The sequence below is a fragment of the Oncorhynchus nerka genome, linkage group LG12 (genome assembly GCF_034236695.1).
Source record: "Oncorhynchus nerka isolate Pitt River linkage group LG12, Oner_Uvic_2.0, whole genome shotgun sequence".
Classification (NCBI taxonomy): domain Eukaryota; kingdom Metazoa; phylum Chordata; class Actinopteri; order Salmoniformes; family Salmonidae; genus Oncorhynchus; species Oncorhynchus nerka.
In genome coordinates, this window is record NC_088407.1 from 47,324,331 (window position 1) to 47,338,594 (window position 14,264).

General features: G+C 41.8%; 1 protein-coding gene across 1 annotated transcript in view; it reads left to right on the plus strand.

Annotated features, from left to right (window-relative positions):
• Positions 1-14,264, plus strand: part of LOC115138290 (uncharacterized) — a 37,074-nt gene that overhangs the window by 13,650 nt on the left and 9,160 nt on the right. The window contains exons 6-9 of the mRNA XM_029674987.2: positions 8,500-8,697; positions 11,434-11,626; positions 12,179-12,287; positions 12,546-12,647. Of these exons, the coding sequence (XP_029530847.2) occupies positions 8,500-8,697; positions 11,434-11,589 (354 nt within the window). The 3' untranslated portion in view covers positions 11,590-11,626; positions 12,179-12,287; positions 12,546-12,647. The remainder of the gene's footprint in view (positions 1-8,499; positions 8,698-11,433; positions 11,627-12,178; positions 12,288-12,545; positions 12,648-14,264) is intronic.

Below are 14,264 nucleotides of genomic sequence, written 5' to 3' on the forward strand. Positions count from 1 at the left end.
AAAATACTTTAACGTACTACCTCTTTGGGCTTTCATCCTGTGAAATTGCAGAGCGCGAAATTCAAAATACAAAATTCGTAATATTAAACATTCATGAAAATACAAGTGTCTTACATCGTTTAAAAGCTTAACTTCTTGTTAAGCCGCTTTGTCAGATTTAAAAAAGGCTTTATGGCGAAAGCACACCATGTGATTATCTGAGGACAGCATCCCGCGTACATAAGCATTACAAACATTTTCCAACCAAGCAGAGGCGTCACGAAAGTCAGAAATAGCGATAAAATAAATCACTTACCTTTGAAGATCTTCCTCTGTTTGCAATCCAAAGGGTCCCAGCTACAATGAAAGCCCTAAAAAGCCTCCTCATGCTTTTGCCCAGTCTTCCCCTTTCGGCCCCAGGTTCCGAGAAGTGTTCCCAAGTCATGTCATTTTCACTTTGTTCCCCATCTCCTCCATTGCCACAACCCTACATCCTCTTGAGGTAACTCAGCACTGTGCTCATCACTGTATATGCTTTCACATCAATGCCTTCAACATGTTGTTTAGAGTACAATTACCCCAACATCCTCTTTCATATGATTCATTAACCAATAAACCAGCTAACCCCAATCCAACTATGATGTATAAAATAGCTCCCAGACCCAACCCTTCGGCATGTCTTACAGTGGAATCTAGTCTCTCTTTCTCTCCACTTCCTCTGTCATGGTGTCTTCAAGCTCACCCATTATGCAGCTGGACCTCACTTCACGTGAGAACTTTGCACCCACCGAGGAGAGACATGACGATCTTTACCGCTGCAGGTGCTGTAAGGAGTACTGTGTGTGAACCAAACCAACTCTGTCCCAACACCCCTGCCTGGTGCATCTTGATGTACACTCAATCCCCAGAATTCAGCCCGTGCCCTTGGTTCTCTGCTTTCGCTTGAGGATATACACACTGCAACACATGGGTCATTTTTTGACAACCTAGACTCTCCTGTTATGGCAAGATCATTCATTTGTGACATTTGAATAAAAGCCTCCCCTGTACTCCCATCGGTCTCCCAGTTACCAATCATGTGGCACGAGTCCTCATTAACTGATATCCCAACAATGCTACTAAAGTAACCCCTGCTACTACTAACATGGCCCATGACTATAGCATCTTTCAATTACGGTCCCTACAGCGACTGCCGTGAGAATAACTGCTGTATGTAATCTGTCAAGTGTTCGCCGGCTGTTAGAAATTGAGAGAGATTAATGAGTTGGAAGAATATCCAACCTAACAATACTCTGAGTCACCGGGTTCTTGAAGGTTTACCATAGTGTCTGAAATTCCACCACTATTTCATCTACTCTCACCATGATCTGGGTATGTGTAATGTTCAATTAAACTCATACTAATCCCTGTATTGTGCACAGTTAGCTATCCTCCCTCTCCTATGAGCTATCTCCTGTAACAATATACCTAGTTTCTGGGAATGATACTCCTCTATCACCACAACTTTAATTTATGAGCCCCCACAGATCTCCACTACAGTCACGTTCCACCCCACTTAACAGCCCTCGCCTCCTGCTAGATATACATTTGCACATACTAAAACATTCTCAAATCAATTAGTCAATATACATCAGTCCCTCCTCTGGAAAAAATGATCACAACATATTGATTTGAAAAGAAAAGAGAAAAAAGTACACGTTTAATAACTTCACATCACCCGTTGATGCAATGAACATTATAATTCTGATGACATGGTAAAACAAAAGAGAACAACATTTTTTTTAATGGTTGACCAAAGCTATCATCCAGCCCCCACCCCTCGCCGTTCTGTAGTAACTCTCTTGCTGTATCCAAATCATATCTACAACATTTTTATCAATTATCCAACCCAAATGTAGAATGACAGTCCTCAGTTCCAGCTTCTAAATTCAGCACACATCATCCCTGTTAGCACATACATTTATAAACAAAACCATTTTATTGTCGGTAATTCTCATTACAGCCCCACTTTGTCCCTGTTTTCCTGTCACGAGTGGCCTGGTAATGAAAGACCAGTATCTCAATGCATCCTTAGTCTAAATGGTTCACAATGTGTAGACCCCCCTGTCCTTTTCCCGGCACTTATCATTCTAGCGTGTCTTTTTCAGATATTGTTTACAGTTCATCTTCCCAATGGCCCTAGCTAATGTCCCGATTCCAATATCCAAATAGATACATCCATTTCTCCCACATACAATAGTCTCTCACCTGAGCAGTTCTCAGCACTCCTGCTGCCCGCACCCCGGTTTATGGCTCAGACTCAGATAGAAGTGTTAAAAGTCACTTTGCACGAGTCTCTCTTTCTTCTGCCGGTTAGGGAGGGTTTTGAGGTTCACACATCCTGTTTGTGGTCAGATTATTCCTACCATGCATTAAGACACGCTCTGACGTCACTTTCCATGACAACTTCAAAAAAAGCACAGATCAGAACAACAGTTTAGTTCAATTAATTTATGTTTCAGGAAATCCAGACAAGCCTTGACAATATGACAAATTATTACATGAACCTTTTCTTGATAACGTTATCTCTACGACAAATGTCAAAAAGCATAGCAATATACTTTTACTGCTAAAACCATTTTCAAAATTAGCCCATACTCCCTTATTCTACTGGCGACCTCTCGGAAGGGTTACCAGATCATGAAGTTAGCACCCTAACCCCTCGCAGAAATCCCACACTCCAGTATCCCAATTTGGTAAAATATGTATCGAAACAAAAACAAAAAATGAATATCAGCAATACATACAGTTGAAGTCGGAAGTTTACATACAGTCAATTAGTATTTTGTAGCATTGCCTTTCAATTGTTTAACTTGGGTCAAACATTTCAGGTAGCCTTCCACAAGCTTCCCACAATAAGTTGGGTGCATTTTGGCCCATTCCTCCTGACAGAGCTGGTGTAACTGAGTCAGGTTTGTAGGCCTCCTTGCTCGCACACGCTTTCTCAGTTCTGCACACACATTTTCTATAGGATTGAGGTCAGAGCTTTGTGATGGCCACTCTAATACCTTGACTTTATGGTCCTTTTTTCCACAACTTTGGAAGTATGCTGGGGGTCATTGTCCATTTGGAAGACCCATTTGCATTTGCGACCAAGCTTTAACTTCCTGACTGAGGTCTTGAGATGTTGCTTCAATATATCCACATAAATTTCCTGCCTCATGATGCCCTCTATTTTGTGAAGTGCACCAGTCCCTCCTGCAGCAAGGCACCCCCAGAACATGATGCTGCCACCTCCGTGCTTTACGGTTGGGATGGTGTTCTTCGGCTTGCAAGCCTCCCCTTTTTCCTCCATTATGGCCAAACAGTTCTATTTTTGTTTCATCAGACCAGAGGACATTTCTCCAAAAAGTACGATCTCTTTCCCCATATGCAGTTGCAAACCGTAGCCTGTTTTTTTTAATGGCAGTTTTGGAGCAGTGGCTTCTTCCTTGCTGAGCGGCCTTTCAGGTTATATCGATATAGGACTAGTTTTACTGTGGATATAGATACTTTGGTACCTGTTTCCTCCAGCATCTTCACAAGGTCCTTTGCTGTTGTTCTGGGAATGAGTTGCACTTTTTGCACCAAAGTACATTCATCTCTAGGAGACAGAACGTGTCCCCTTCCTGAGCGGTATGATGGCTGCGTGGACACATGGTGTTTATACTTGCATACTATTGTTTGTACAGATGAACGTGGTACCTTCAGGCATTTGGAAATTGCTCCCAAGGATGAACAAGACTTGTGGAGGTTTTTTCCAGCCAAGTTAGTGTATGTAAACTTCTGACCCACTGGAATTGTGATAGTGAAATAATCTGTCTGTAAACAATTGTTGGAAAAATGACTTGTGTCATGCACAAAGTGGATGTCCTAACCGCCTTGCCAAAACTATAGTTTGTTAACAAGAAATTTGTGGAGTGGTTGAATAACGAGTTTTAATGACTCAAATCCAGAGTGTATGTAAACTTCCGTCAACTGTATATCACAATCCATTTGTAGTAACTGTCATCCCTTTTTAACCTCACTAGCCTCCCACCTGGCCAACATCCAGTGAAATTGCAGAGCGCCAAATTCAAAAACAGAAATAGTCTTTATAAAAATTAATGAAACATACAAGTGTTATACATGGGTTTAAAGAAACTTCTTGATAATCCAACCACGTTGTCAGATTTCAAAAAGGCTTTACGGCGAAAGCATACCATGCGATTATCTGAGAACAGCGCCCAGAAGACAAATCATTACAAACAGTAACAAGCCAAGTAGAGAAGTTACACAAGTCAGAAAGTGATAAAATTAATCACCTAGCTTTGATGATCTTCATATGTTTGTACTCACAAGACTCCCATTTACTCAATAAATGTTCGTTTTGTTCGATAAAGTCCATGTTTATATCCACAAACCTCCGTTTTGTTAGCGTGTTTTGTTCAATAATCCACTGTTGTAGAGGACTGCTAATTCCTATGTAGGTGACATTACATTACTATTAATTCCTATGTAGGTGACATTACACTACTATAGCTGAGACAACGTATTTTCATAAGTAAAACAGGTTGGGCCCCATACAGGATATTTCTCACACACACACTCACTCAAATCATCCAGAACACTGTCACAACAGGATACTCCTAGCCACAGGTGCTAGCCGGCAGTTCGGCCACAACTCCCCTGAAGATAGGGACGCACACACATTACACACTGACCCCAGAAGACAGGGACGACGCACATACAGTACACACATAGCTGCCGAGGACACCCAGATATGACACGCACAGATTGGCAGAAAGCCTAGATTTAGAGACAAACTAGCACACACACATAATCTCCCTCCCAGCCGAACATTGTGTGACTGAAGATAGCGCACACACCAGATCTCCTTTTCAGCTGAACATGGTGTGACGACCAAGAACAGGCATGGCAGGATTCTACGATGACGGACAGACAACAGAGCCAATGCCGGATGACTACATCCCAGCCTGATCCAATCCGAAGATCCGATCTCCTAGAAATCAACCTACTTTCTGTTGTGTATATGAAGCTTGTACTCACTGTTAGCAAGGTTCCTTTCTGCTAGTCTCTGATGAGCTAACAGAGGGGCCCGTATATACGCTGTACCAGATATCTTCACTCTGAATAAACCTGTCGCTTGTCGTACAATCTACCACCTTGTCTGCATCGATCCTTGACCGACTCACCCTCTATCATATCCCATTATCAACACTGTCTCAAACAACATCCGGTGAAATTGCAGAGCGTGAAACTCAAAACAGAAATTCTCATAATAAACATACATAAAAGATACAAATGTTATACACCAGTTTATAGATAAACTTCTTGTTAATCCAACCGCTGTGTCAGATTTCAAAAAGGCTTTACGGCAAAAGCAAACCATGCGATTATCTGAGAACAGCGCCCAGCAGACAAATCATTACAAACAGTTGGCAGCCAAGAAGAGGAGTAACAAAAGTCAGAAATAGCGATAAAATGCATCACTTACCTTTGATCTTCATATGGTTGCACCCTGAAGACTCCATGTTACACAATAAATAGTAGAGAGGTAGTAGAGAGAACAGTCTATGACTGGGGTGACTGGGGTATTTGACCATTTTTAGGGCCTTCCTCTGACACCGCCCAGTGTAGAGGTCTTGGATGGCAGGCAGCTTAGCACCAGTGATTTACTGGGCCGTACGCACTACCCTTTGTAAGTGCCTTGCGGTCAGAGGCTGAGCATTTGCCGTACCAGGCAGTGATGCAACCAGTCAAGATGCTCTTGATGTTGCAGCTGTAGAACCTTTTGAGGATCTCAGGACCCATACCAAATCTTTTTAGTTTCCTGAGGGGGAATAGGTTTTGTCGTGCCCTCTTCACGACTGTCTTATTGTGTTTGGACCATTCTAGTTTGTTGTTGACGTGGACACCAAGGAACTTGAAGCTCTCAACCTGCTCCACCACAGCCCCGTTGATGAGAATGGGGGCATGCTCGGTCCTCCTTTTCCTGTTGTCCACAATCATCTCCTTAGTCTTGGTTACGTTGAGGGATAGGTTGTTATTCTGGCACCACCTGGCCAGGTTTCTGACCTCCTCCCTATAGCCTGTCTCGTCGTTGTCGGTGATCAGGCCTACCACTGTTGTGCCGTCAGCAAACTTAATGATGGTGTTGGAGTCGTGCCCGGCCATGCAGTCGTGGGTGAACATAGAGTACAGGAGGGGACTGAGCATGCACCCCGGGGGAGACCCAGTGTTGAGGATCAGTGTCGCAGATGTGTTGCTACCTACGCTCACCACCTGGGGGCGACCCGTCAGGAAGTCCAGGATCCAGTTGCAGAGGGAGGTGTTTAGTCCCAGGATCCTTAGCTTAGTGATGAGCTTTTAGGGTACTATGGTGTTGAACGCTGAGCTGTAGAGCTGTAGTCAATGAATAGCATTCTAACATAAGTGTTCATTTTGTCCAGGTGGGAAAGGGCAGTGTGGAAGTGGAATAGAGATTGCATCATCTGTGGATCTGTTTGATTTAGCTCATCTGGTAGGCTCGTGTCACTGGGCAGCTCGCGGTTGTGCTTCCCTTTGTAGTTTGAAAATAGCTGTGCATCCAACCTGACAGAGCTTGAGAGGAACTGCAGAGAAGAATGGGAGAAACTCCCCAAATACAGGTGTGCCAAGCGTGTAGCATCATAAAAACGAAGACTTGAGGCTGTAATCGCTGCCAAAGGTGCTTTAAATCGGGATAGGCGGCAGTATTTTCATGTCCGGATGAAAAGCGTGCATAAAGTAAACTGCCTGCTACTCAGGCCCAGAAGCTAGGATATGCATATAATTGGTAGATTTAGACAGAGTGTCTAAACACTCTAGTTTCGAAAACTGTTTTAATAATATCTGTGAGTAAAACAGAACTGATAATGGCAGGCAAAAAAACTGAGAAAAATCCATTCAGGAAAAAAATTGAGGTCACTCTCTTTTCAATGGGGTTTCTATGTGGATCTAGATTTCTGTGGCACGTGCTTGCAGTTCCTATCACTTCCACTGGATGTCAACAGTCTTTAGAAATTGGTTGATGTTTTTCCTTTGAGAAATGAAGAAGTAGGGCTGTTCAGAACAAGAGTCGAGTCTAGTATATTGTTTGTTAGGGGAGCGCGACCTGAAACCTCGCTCCACTTAGTTTTTATCCGCTATAGTCACATATTTATTTATTGAACGCAGTTTATCCCGTCTTAAATTTGATTGATTATTTACGTTAAAAAAATACCTAAAGTTGTATTAGGACAGTTGTTTGAAACGTTTACAGGTGACTTATTAGATATTTTGTAGTTGTTGGGCAAGTTGGAACCAGTGTTTTTCTGGATCAAACGCGCCAAATAAATATAGATATAACAACAGAATTTATCAAACAAAAGGACCGTTTGTGATGTTTATGGGACATATTGGAGTGCCAACAAAAGAAGCTCTTCAAAGGTAAGGCCTGAATTATATCGTTATTTCTGCGTTTTGTCACGCCTGGTGGGTTGAAATATGAATGTCATGTGTTTGTTTGGTGGGGTGCTATCCTCAAATAATCGCATTTGCTTTTGCCGTAAAGCCTTTTTGAAATATGAGACGTTGGCTGGATTAACAACAAGTGTAGCTTTAATTTGGTGTATTGCATGTGTGATTTCATGAAAGTTTAATATTTATAGTACTTTAATTTGAATTTGGCGCTCTGCCATTTCGCCGGATGTTGTCGAGGGGTTCCGCTAGCGGAATGTCTAGCCATAACAACTTTTTAACAACGTAAAGCAAAAGAAAATCTACAAAAACTGTTTTTTTGCTTTGTAAATGTAATATATTACAGTTTAAACATGTTTTATGTTACACATTTTCAAACATTTTTAAAAACCTGTTTTTGCTTTGTCATTGTGGCGTATTGTGTGTAGATGGATGAGGGAAAAAACGATTTTATAGACACACATATATATATATATATATATATATATATATATATATATATATATATACATATACATATACAGAGTACATCAAAAATAAGTGAGAATTTACAAAATTATCCAATGGATAATGATAGTTTTCTGGGGGAAAAAGTATAGGTCCGAAAACATGTTTGCACTTCCTTTTTTAATTTAGGCCACGGGCTCAGGCAGCCAAGTGGACACAAGGCTCTTTGGCTCATTTCAGTCACAAATAGGAATAACTTTGCATCCGTTTCTGATTAATAAGCAATGCCATGCTGGTGAGTGGTAACATTCAAATAAACCCATTCCTGAAACGAAACATAGGCTGTCAGATCAAAGGAAAATATACCACATTCACACAGATTTGCACAAAGTGGGCAGTTTGTCACTTCAAGTCCCAAAACATCATACTTTGACTAAAACAATGACTTATTGACTTAGATCTTTGTGTAGTATCATGGGTAAGCTCTGGCCATCGTCTCTCAGCTCGAAAAAGTAGATATCTACTGGTGTGGACGTTTAAGTGCACTTTTTCTCCCCCCTACCATCCCTCCCTCAGACTGGCTCTCTGGAAGGCCAGCACTACAGGAAGACCAATAAGCTGGTGTCCCTCAGTGAGCAGCAGCTGGTTGACAGCTCCGGCAAGATCGGCAACATGGGCTGCATGGGCGGTCTCATGGACCAGGCCTTCGAGTACATCAAGTTCTTGGCCCCTGGAGGCCTGGACACAGAGGACTCCTATGCCTACCATGCTGAGGTGAGCATTGAAAAGTGGGCAGGGTTGTGTTCATTAGGACCACACGTTTAAAAACATTTCAGTTCATTTTCTTCCATTTGGTACCTAATGAATACACCCCAGATCTTGATAGAAGTTGTCTTTAGGTACAGATTTGCATCAGATGGGCTTTAGGGGGAGCCAATGGCTAAGCATTAGAAATAAGAAATGCCAAACTGACCTTAGATCAGTGTATAGATAGGATCAAATTCATCCTTCTTTCAAGCCAGCCCACATCAGCCCCACACAGAGCAGTAGTAGGCTGCAGGTTTAGGCTCAATTAATAATTTAAATGAGAATGCCTCAATTCAATTCTTGAATTTGAATTTAATTTGAATTGAAGTAGTAAACAGGATACAAAATTGCAATTAGAATTTGAAAGAAAGGAAATAGAATTGAAAAGTGAAATTTAATTAAATTCTAATTATTCTATTCCGTAATAGGTGTAGTCTATACAATCCTACATCTTGTACATACATACATCAAACGTTGTTATATACATGCGTATAAAATATTGTTGAAACAATTGATTATCAGGACAAACTTATAAAAATGTGAATGATCAAAGAAAACAAACCTTGTATGTGAATATTCTAAGTTGTTATATTTCATTAATCACTTAATGTTCTTAAAAGAATGCATTAGTTGAACCCTCAAGTTGACCGCGAGGCCTTCAAAAAGAAGCCAAACAAATGAAAATGGTTGGTGGAAATATACACTGCTCAAAAGAATAAAGGGAACACTTAAACAACACAATGTAACGCCAAGTCAATCACACTTCTGTGAAATCAAGCTGTCCACTTAGGAAGCAACACTGACAATACATTTCACATGCTGTTGTGCAAATGGAATAGACAACAGGTGGAAATTATAGGCATTTAGCAAGACACCCCCAATAAAGGAGTGGTTCTGCAGGTGGGACCACAGACCACTTCTCAGTTCCTATGCTTCCTGGCTGGTGTTTTGGTCACTTTTGAATGCTGCCGGTGCTTTCACTCTAGTGGTAGCATGAGACGGAGTCTACAACCCACACAAGTGAATCAGGTAGTGCAGCTCATCCAGGATGGCACATCAATGCGAGCTGTGGCAAGAAGGTTTGCTGTGTCTGTCAGCGTAGTGTCCAGAGTATGGAGGCGCTACCAGGAGACAGGCCAGTACATCAGGAGACGTGGAGGAGGCCGTAGGAGGGCAACAACCCAGCAGCAGGACCGCTACCTCCGCCTTTGTGCAAGGAGGAGCAGGAGGAGCACTGACAGAGCCCTGCAAAATGACCTCCAGCAGGCCACAAATGTGCATGTGTCTGCTCAAACGGTCAGAAACAGACTCCATGAGGGTGGTATGAGGGCCCGACGTCCACAGGTGGGGGTTGTGCTTACAAGCCCAACACCGTGCAGGATGTTTGGCATTTGCCAGAGAACACCAAGATTGGCAAATTCGCCACTGGTGCCCTCTGCTCTTCACAGATGAAAGCAGGTTCACACTGAGCACATGTGACAGACGTGACAGTCTGGAGACACCGTGGAGAACGTTCTGCTGCCTGCAACATCCTCCAGCATGACCGGTTTGGTGGTGGGTCAGTCATGGTGTGGGGTGGCATTTCTTTGGGGGGCCGCACATCCCTCCATGTGCTCGCCAGAGGTAGCCTGACTGCCATTAGGTACCGAGATGAGATCATCAGACCCCTTGTGAGACTATATGCTGGTGCGGTTGGCCCTGGGTTCCTCCTAATGCAAGACAATGCTAGACCTCATGTGGCAGGAGTGTGTCAGTAGTTCCTGCAAGAGGAAGGCATTGATGCTATGGACTGGCCCACCCGTTCCCCAGACCTGAATCCAATTGAGCACATCTGGGACATCATGTCTCGCTCCATCCACCAATGCCACGTTGCACCACAGAGTTGTGGTGTTGGCGGATGCTTTAGTCCAGGTCTGGGAGGAGATCCCTCAGGAGACCATCCACCACCTCATCAGGAGCATGCCCAGGCGTTGTAGGGAGGTCATACAGGCATCCAGACCTCCATGGGTTGATACATTTGATTTCCATTGATAATTTTTGTGATTTTGTTGTTAGCACATTCAACTATGTAAAGATTTTTTTTTTTAATAAGAATATTTCATTCATTCAGATCTAGGATGTGTTATGTTAGTGTTCCCTTTATTTTTTTGAGCAGTGTATTTGGCTATTCTAAGCACTAAGGTTAAAATAGTATGAACATTGTTTCCAGAGAAAGGTGATATATTCTTTGGTATCTGCAAGAAATTCATGTTCTATGACTGAGTGGAATATATTTTAATTGCACTGAATTCATTTCTACTTCCTGTCACTCAAATTCTAAGTCTACATCTTGTGGGGTGTGGCCATTTCAAGTCTAATTCAATTCATGAATTGAATTGGAGTCAATTCCAACATTCTGAATTGACCACCTCCTGACTCAAGGAAGAAGCACAACAGTGACATCTAGTGCAAATGCTTAGTGGCGCAATATAAATCAGACGATAAGGAGCAGGCAGTTGAGAGCAGTATTTTACAATTACACAATTAGGTGTGAATATAATATATGTGCTTACTTATAATAGTTCATGCCATTTTTGGCCAATTTTAAGTATACTTTATATTTTAACATACAGTCTAAATAATGCTTTTCTACTGCACTTTTGCCGTAAACAATTAGCAACTACATTTCTAAAGTGTATATTTAACAATGTCTTTCTATGACAGGACAAGAAGTACCACTACAAGCCAGACAGTCTGGGTGCCACCTGCACCGGGTACGTTGACATGACCAGTGGTGACGAGAGCGCCCTGCAGCAGGCCGTGGCCACCGTCGGACCTGTGTTTGTAGCCATTGATGCTGCTATTGATGCTGTCTTTTAAAACATTTTTTAGACATGCCTCTTTCCAGATGAATAAGGTAAGACCTTTTAAGAACCGGCTCTCTCTAGATTAATCAAATTAGTCTTTTTAAGACATGACTTGCTCCAACCTGGACCTACACTTGTCATCTTGGTCAAACTTTAAACAAACTATACCTTATAAAGCGTAATAAACCCTTTATAACCTTAACCCTTTAGCTAATAACAGGTTGTGACATCTGGTTCTTTAACAAATGTGGCATTGGTTTTATACTACCCTTTAATTAGTATGACATTTTCTCATGAATGATTTCTGAAGCATTTATGTAGGTAGGCCTTATAAAGGGCTTATGAAAGCTTCATTGAGACTCCATAAAGTTATGGTTCATAACTGTGTACTGAATGGATCTGTGACTTGTTATCTTCTTTCTTAGATGTACAGTAATACTCCCTGTGTGTTTTGTACTTTGAAAGCATTGAATTGACTTGGGCGTCAACAGTCATGATACATATCCTTTGCAAAATATTAAATATGTAACACATATAAACTGATACCAGGCTGATTGTAGGTACAGTATATTGAGAATAACTGAATGGTTGTTCATTCCCAGGTGTCTATGATGAGCCAGACTGCAGCAGCGATCAGCTGGATCACGGTGTGCTGGCTGTGGGCTATGGCACTAGTGATGATGGCCAGGACTACTGGCTGGTGAAGAACAGGTAAACAACATGCTGTATGAAATCAAGCTAGGCCTATCTGATTGGTCAAGAGCAACCATAAGCCAATGGTGTTGCAGTTGCATTTCCTAATCTCAGCACTGTCAGAGATGGGCTCTCTTATTAGTTAGAATGGGATCTAATGTGCCAAGAACAAACTATGATGCTTAAAACAAGTGGTTTAAGCGGTCCAACACACTGATATCAATGTTGCTATGTCATTGCTAAATGCTAAGTGTTTGCTTGATGTGTGTGTTCTAGCTGAGGCCTTGACTGGGGAGATAAGGGCTACATAATGATGTCCAGGAATAAGCACAACCAGTGTGGCATCGCCACGGCTTCCAGCTACACGCTGGTCTAAGGGTGAGTCTTGCGGGCATCAGTGTTTATTACAACTACTGTACATCTATACTCGCTTACTATCTCATTAGTTACCATAGCATTAGATCACAACTATATCTATAGTTTAACAACCAAGGGCTCTATTCAATCCGTATCGCGGAAGTTCAGCTTGACTGAAATTTGAAGGCAATTTTCCTTAGTGGAGACTTCATCCACTGCTTTAATGACCTTTAAATTTATATCGCGCAATCGGTAACGCTTCAGCGATACAGATTAAATAGACCCTACTAGCAGTGTCTATCCCAACTACATATTACTCAAATGATAAACATGATCAGCTGATATTTAACTACAGCTTTACTGTGTATACACCCTCCCAGACAGAAGGGCCTTTGTGTACTGAGTAAACATTCCTATTGGATTGAAGCAGATCCAGAAGTAAACAAAACGTATATACTTTGCAAGGCCAAAAGTTAATTCCGTTTGGCAATTCAGCAGACATTTTCCCACAAACATATCAAAGCAACTTAATCATTGTCATGCACAGTGATTCATCTTTATTTAAGACAGTTTTCCACAGCATGAAAATAATCCTGCAGCAACAGGATATGTTAATTGTTATTTGGATGGTAATCCTTGTAGGATACAAAACAAAAATCTAGTCTGAAATTTCAAAGTGGAAATTACAAACTTCAGAAGTTTTTTAAAACCTAAAAGACACTGCAAGTTCCCCTGCAACAGGGTGATCAAATGAAAGGGGAATTTCACCATGGGGAATTTGGGCATGTTTTCATCATTGCCCAGAAGGAAGGTGGGTCTGAGCTTCGCACCAGAAGGAAGGTGGGTCTGAGCTTTGCACGCTGAATGATCCACCCTATGACGGCTTCTGGTATATTAATGGGGGCGGGGGCTCTATGTGATACTGATCACACTCCAGACGTAGGATTTTAATTTGAGCTAGTTTGCTACAGCAGGAAAATGATCTTGCAGCAACAGGAAATGTGAATTATTATGTGGATTCTAATTAATGGATTTTTTTTTGTAGAGACTGATACATTTGACATCAGGGCAAATCAAGTCTGACATTTTTAAGTGGAAATTACAAACTTTAGAAGAATTTTTAAACCTGGAATACACTACAAGTTTGCATTTCCTGCTATGCAGGAAAATTCTCAGCGACAAAACAGTGTTCAAATTAAGATCCTACATCGGTTTACATTTTTGTGCATGTAGAAATCGTTGATCTTGTTCGATAAAGCCATTGGATGTCTTTCTGTGATGTTGCTATTGGCGGATGAATTGCTAAATTAACAAGCCGCCACACATTTTTTTCTGGTCTCTGAAAGACTACAACTCATGTGGGGGGGTTGTGCCTTGTGCTCTGGGCCCCATCTCTCACCCAAGGCAGGCTTTTTTGAAAGGGAGGCAGACACTAACAGCACTATCCTTTGGGCAAAATTGAAAGAACTGACCAGACTGCAATGACTTCAAGTGATTCCTCTCATCAACACGAATTTGACAATGGAGCATTTTTTAAATGTTAATTTGGCTCCATGGTGACATTCAACCATAGATATTTCAACCGGAAGAGGATTCAATACAAATAGTTGGATTTAGCTAGAAGCTGAGCTACAGCTG